Source organism: Oncorhynchus masou, unplaced genomic scaffold (genome assembly GCF_036934945.1).
Source record: "Oncorhynchus masou masou isolate Uvic2021 unplaced genomic scaffold, UVic_Omas_1.1 unplaced_scaffold_4758, whole genome shotgun sequence".
Taxonomy (NCBI): domain Eukaryota; kingdom Metazoa; phylum Chordata; class Actinopteri; order Salmoniformes; family Salmonidae; genus Oncorhynchus; species Oncorhynchus masou.
This window is the reverse complement of record NW_027011153.1, coordinates 4,012-10,000: the sequence shown is the minus strand read 5'-3', so window position 1 is coordinate 10,000 and position 5,989 is coordinate 4,012. Positions and strand designations below refer to the sequence as shown.

General features: G+C 47.7%; 1 protein-coding gene across 1 annotated transcript in view; it reads left to right on the top strand.

The window, feature by feature from the left end:
• LOC135535304 (11-beta-hydroxysteroid dehydrogenase type 2-like) overlaps positions 1-5,700 on the top strand; it is a 10,380-nt gene extending 4,680 nt beyond the window's left edge. Inside the window, exons 3-5 of the mRNA XM_064961968.1 lie at positions 1,593-1,778; positions 4,330-4,467; positions 5,642-5,700. Of these exons, the coding sequence (XP_064818040.1) occupies positions 1,593-1,778; positions 4,330-4,467; positions 5,642-5,685 (368 nt within the window). The 3' untranslated portion in view covers positions 5,686-5,700. The remainder of the gene's footprint in view (positions 1-1,592; positions 1,779-4,329; positions 4,468-5,641) is intronic.
• Positions 5,701-5,989: the final 289 nt, after the last annotated feature.

Here is a 5,989-nt window from a genome sequence, read left to right as displayed (position 1 = left end):
AGACTTTTCTAGTGCCCGCGCCAGTTCGTTGATATAGATGTTGAAGAGGGTGGGGCTTAAGCTGCATCCCTGTCTAACCCCACGACCCTGTGTGAAGAAATGTGCGTGTTTTTTGCCAATTTTAACCACACACTTGTTGTTTGTGTACATGGATTTTATGATGTCGTATGTTTTACCCCCAACACCACTTTCCATCAGTTTGTATAGCAGACCCTCATGCCAAATTGAGTCGAAGGCTTTTTTGAAATCAACAAAGTATGAGAAGACTTTGCCTTTGTTTTGGTTTGTTTGGTTGTCAATTAGGGTGTGCAGGGTGAATACATGGTCTGTTGTACGGTAATTTGGTAAAAAGCCAATTTGACATTTGCTGAGTACATTGTTTTCATTGAGGAAGTGTACGAGTCTGCAGTTATTGATAATGCAGAGGATTTTCCCAAGGTTACTGTTGACGCATATTCCACGGTAGTTATTGGGGTCAAATTTGTCTCCATTTTTGTGGATTGGGGTGATCAGTCCTTGGTTACAAATTTTGGGGAGGATGCCAGAGCTAAGGATGATGTTAAAGAGTTTTAGTATAGCCAATTGGAATTTGTTGTCTGTATATTTGATCATTTCATTGAGGATACCATCAACACCACAGGCCTTTTTGGGTTGGAGGGTTTTTATTTTGTCCTGTAACTCATTCAATGTAATTGGAGAATCCAGTGGGTTCTGGTAGTCTTTAATAGTTGATTCTAAGATCTGTATTTGATCATGTATATGTTTTTGCTCTTTATTCTTTGTTATAGAGCCAAAAGATTGGAGAAGTGGTTTACCCATACATCTCCATTTTGGATAGATAATTCTTCCTGTTGTTGTTTGTTTAGTGTCTTCTTCGGTTTTCTATTTGAGATTTTTAGATTTGATAGGGAAGCTGAGAGGTCAAATATACTGTTAAGATTTTCTACTGCCAAGTTTACACCTTCACTATTACAGTGGAACGTTTTACCCATGAAATTGTCTAAAAGGGATTGAATTTGTTGTTGCCTAATTGTTTTTTGGTAGGTTTCCAAACTGCATTCCTTCCATCTATAGCATTTCTTAATGTTACTCAGTTCCTTTGGCTTTTATGCCTCATGATTGAGTATTGCTCTGTTTAAATAGACTGTGATTTTGCTGTGGTCTGATAGGGGTGTCAGTGGGCTGACTGTGAACGCTCTGAGAGACTCTGGGTTGATGTCAGTGATAAAGTAGTCTACAGTACTACTGCCAAGAGATGAGCTATAGGTGAACCTACCATAGGAGTCCCCTCGAAGCCTACCATTGACTATGTTTGTCTCTCTCTGTCTCTCTCTCTCTCTCTCTGTCTCTCTCTGTCTCTTTCTCTCTCTGTCTCTCTCTGTCTCTCTCTCTCTCTCTGTCTCTCTCTCTCTCTCTCTCTCTGTCTCTCTCTCTCTCTCTCTCTCTCTGTCTCTCTCTGTCTCTCTCTCTCTCTCTGTCTCTCTCTCTCTCTCTCTCTCTGTCTCTCTCTCTCTCTCTCTCTCTCTCTCTGTCTCTCTCTCTCTCTCTCTCTCTCTCTCTCTCTCTCTCTCTCTCTCTCTCTCTCTCTCTAGGTCTGTGGGGCTTGGTGAATAATGCAGGAGTATGTGTTAACTTCGGGGATGCAGAGTTGTCTCTGATGTCTAACTACCGTGGCTGTATGGAGGTGAACTTCTTTGGGACTCTGAACGTCACCAAGACATTCCTGCCTCTGCTGCGTCAGGCCAAGGGACGCATCGTCACAATCTCCAGCCCTGCAGGTGGGTGAACGACACATACACACACTCAGAAATACAATTCACCACATACTCATACACACACCTTCCATATTGTCCAATCACAACGTTCAGGTGTTGAAACCAGTTGTGAGTGGACCAAGGTTCCTTCCTTTATTAAATGATCACCGAACAAAAACAACAAAATACCAAACTACACGCAAAGCTAAATAATAGTGCTAACAACATCCTGTCCTGTAGAGATACTGTCCTGTAGGGCAGAGCTGTCTCAATACTACCATCCCTATAGCAACCAATCAGAGCTGTCTCAATACTACCATCCCTATAGCAACCAATCAGAGCTGTCTCAATACTACCATCCCTATAGCAACCAATCAGAGCTGTGTCAATAATATCATCCCTATAGCAACCAATCAGAGCTGTCTCAATACTACCATCCCTATAGCAACCAATCAGAGCTGTGTCAATAATATCATCCCTATAGCAACCAATCAGAGCTGTCTCAATACTACCATCCCTATAGCAACCAATCAGAGCTGTGTCAATAATATCATCCCAATAGCAACCAATCAGAGTTGTCTCAATACTACCATCCTTATACCAACCAATCAGAGCTGTTTCAATACTATCCTCTTCATCCACCTCCACCTCCTCCTCTACCTCCTTCTCCCCCCTCTCCTTTTCTTCCACCTCCTCCACCTCCTCCTTTTCCTCCGCCTCTTTGTCCTCCTCCTCCACCTCCTCCACCTCCACCTCCTTATCCACCTCCACCACCCCCACCCCCACCTCCTCCACCACCTCCACCTCCTCCTCCAGCTCCACCTACTCCTCCACCTCCTCCTCCAGCTCCACCTACTCCTCCACCACCTCCTCCACCCCCTCTAACTCCACCTCCTCCTCCACCACCTCTTCCACCTCCACCTCCTCCTCCACCTACTTTTGATCTGCCTCCTCCTCCTCTTCCACCTCCTCCACCACCTCCTCCATCTCCACCTCTACCCCACCTCCACCACCACCTCCTCCACCTCCTCCTCCACCGCCTCCTCCACCGCCTCCTCCACCTCCTCCACTTTCTCCACCCCTCCTTCACCACCTCCTCCACACCCCCCTCCAACTCCACCTCCACCTCCACCTCCTCCACCTCCTCCTCCTCCTCCCCCACCTCCACTTCCTCCACCTCTACCTCCTCATCCACCTCCTCCTCCACCTCCTCCTCCACTTCCTCCACCAACTCCTCCTCCTCCAATTCCTCCACCTCCACCTCCTCCTCCACCTCCTCCTCCACTTCCTCCACCACCTCCTCCACCTCCACTTCGTCCTCCTCCACCTCCTCCTCCTCCACCTCCCCCACCACCTCCTCCACACCCCCTCCAACTCCCACCTCCACCTCCACTTCCTCCACCTCCACCACCACCTCCTCCACCTCCTCCTCCACCTCCTCCTCCCCCACCTCCACTTCTTCCACCTCCACCTCCTCCACTTCCTCCACCACCTCCACTTCTTCCACCTCCACCTCCTCCACTTCCTCCACAACCTCCTCCACCTCCACTTCATCCACCTCCCACCTCCACCTCCACCTCCTCCTCCACCTCCACTTCTTCCACCTCCACCTCCTCCACTTCCTCCACCACCTCCTCCTCCTCCTCCACCTCCCCCCCACCCTCCTCCACACCCCCTCCAACTCCACCTCCACTTCCACTTCCTCCACCTCCACTTCTTCCACCTCCACCTCCACTTCCTCCACCTCCTCCTCCACCTCCTCCCCCACCTCCACTTCATCCACCTCCTCCTCCACCTCTACCTCCTCCTCCTCCTACCTTCTCCTCCACCACCTCTTCCACCTCCTCCTCCACCTCCACTTCCTCCACTTCCTCCACCTCCACTTCTTCCACCTCCTCCTCCACCTCCTCCTACTCCTCCTCCTCCACCTCCTCCTCCTCCACCGCCTCCTCCACCTCCTCCACCTCCACCTCCTCCTCCTCCTCCTCCTCCACCTCCTCCACCTCCTCCTCCACCGCCTCCACCACCTCCTCCTCCACCTCCTCCTCCTCCTCCTCCACCACCTCCTCCACCTCCTCCTCCACCTCCTCCTCCACCGCCTCCACCACCTCCACCTCTTCCTCCTCCACCTCCTCCTCCACCTCCTCCTCCTCCTCCTCCCCTCCACCTCCTCCTCCTCCTCCTCCACCTCCTCCCCTCCACCACCTCCTCCACCTCCTCCTCCACCTCCTCCTCCACCTCTACCTTCATATGAACCAGTGTTCTTTTCTTATCTTTACTGACGTGTTTAAATGTGTCCATATAAAACAAGCATTAATCGAAGGGCAAAGTGCGTAACTTACATTGTATCAGTTCTTTTAAGATAATAGAAGGTGATGTGAGGGAAATAGTTAACATGTAGCATAAACACGTCCCTTCAACCCTCTGAAACAAATACCGATTTAGATATATTAAATACTGACGTTGTGGTCTCTCTCTCGCTCTCTCTGTCTTTATGTCTCTGTCTCTCTGTCTCTCTCTCTATCTCTCTCTCTCTCTCTTTTCTCTCTCTCTCTCTCCCCTCTCTCTCCTCCAGGAGAGCAGCCATTCCCCTGTCTAGCAGCGTACGGAGCCTCCAAGGCAGCTCTCAACCTGTTCATCAACACACTGCGCCATGAAATGGAACCCTGGGGGGTCAAAGTGTCCACCATACTGCCATCCTCATACAAGACAGGTGAGGGTCAGAGGTCAGAGGTTAGAAGTTATGGGTCAGGGGTCAGGGTTCTTGCATCCACCATTCTACTCTTCTCATACTAGATTAGGTGAGGGAAACCTGGGGGAACAGGTTGTGGGGACTAATGCCAGAGAGATGCTAGATGGGATGGGGACAATCGCCAGAGAGATGCTTGATGGGATGGGGACTAATGCCAGAGAGATGCTAGAGTGGATGGGGACTAACGCCAGAGAGATGCTAGATGGGATGGGGACTAGACCCTGGGATAGATAGATATCTCTACAGAGCCACACAGGAAGTGCAGCTGTCACATGTGATGTTGATTGGTAGTAACAGTGTAAATCTTAATTTATACACTCATTAATGCCGATTACCATTATTTCATGCTAATAGCAGCAACGATGATATAATAGTGTGTAATTTACATCCCGTTTATTGTAGTGTCCACATGGTGTACCTCAATCTGTCTCTTCTGATTGGCTCGCCATGTGTGGAACTAGACTAACATATTTACATCTCATTAGCATGTTACTAGCGCCGTATTATCATGTTATGAGCACCTTAATTAGCACGTTATTAGCACATCATTAGCATGTTATTAGCACCTTATTAGCATGTTATTAGCATGTTATTAGCACCTCATTAGCATGTTGTTGGCATGTCATTAGCACCTTATTAGCATGTTATTAGCACATTATTAGCATGTTATGAGCGCCTTACTATCATGTTATGAGCACCTTATTAGCATGTTATTAGCACCTTATTAGCATGTTATTAACACATTATTAGCATGTTATTAGCACATTATTAGCACCATATTAGCATGTTATTAGCACCGTATTAGCGTGTTATTAGCACCGTATTAGCATGTTATTAGCACCGTATTAGCATGTTATGAGCACCTTATTAGCATGTTATTAGCACCGTATTAGCATGTTATTAGCACATTATTAGCGTGTTATTAGCACCTTATTAGCATGTTATTAGCACATTATTAGCACCTTATTAGCGTGTTATTAGCACCTTATTAGCGTGTTATTAGCACCTTATAAGCATGTTATTAGCACCATATTAGTGTGTTATTAGAGGCAAATATTATGTATTGCTCTTACCTACGTATTAAATCATCCTCTAAATTTAAACTAACTCAGTCCTTTATATATTCTGATCCCAGGTCAGTCCGGCAACCAGGAGTACTGGGAGAGAACCCACATTTAAGACATTTAAGTCATTTAGCAGACGCTCTTATCCAGAGCGACTTACAAATTGGTGAATTCACCTTCTGACATCCAGTGGAACAGCCACTTTACAATAGTGCATCTAAATCATTAAGGGGGGGTGGTGAGAAGGATTACTTATCCTATCCTAGGTATTCCTTGAAGAGGTGGGGTTTCAGGTGTCTCCGGAAGGTGGTGATTGACTCCGCTGTCCTGGCGTCGTGAGGGAGTTTGTTCCACCATTGGGGGGCCAGAGCAGCGAACAGTTTTGACTGGGCTGAGCGGGAACTGTACTTCCTCAATGG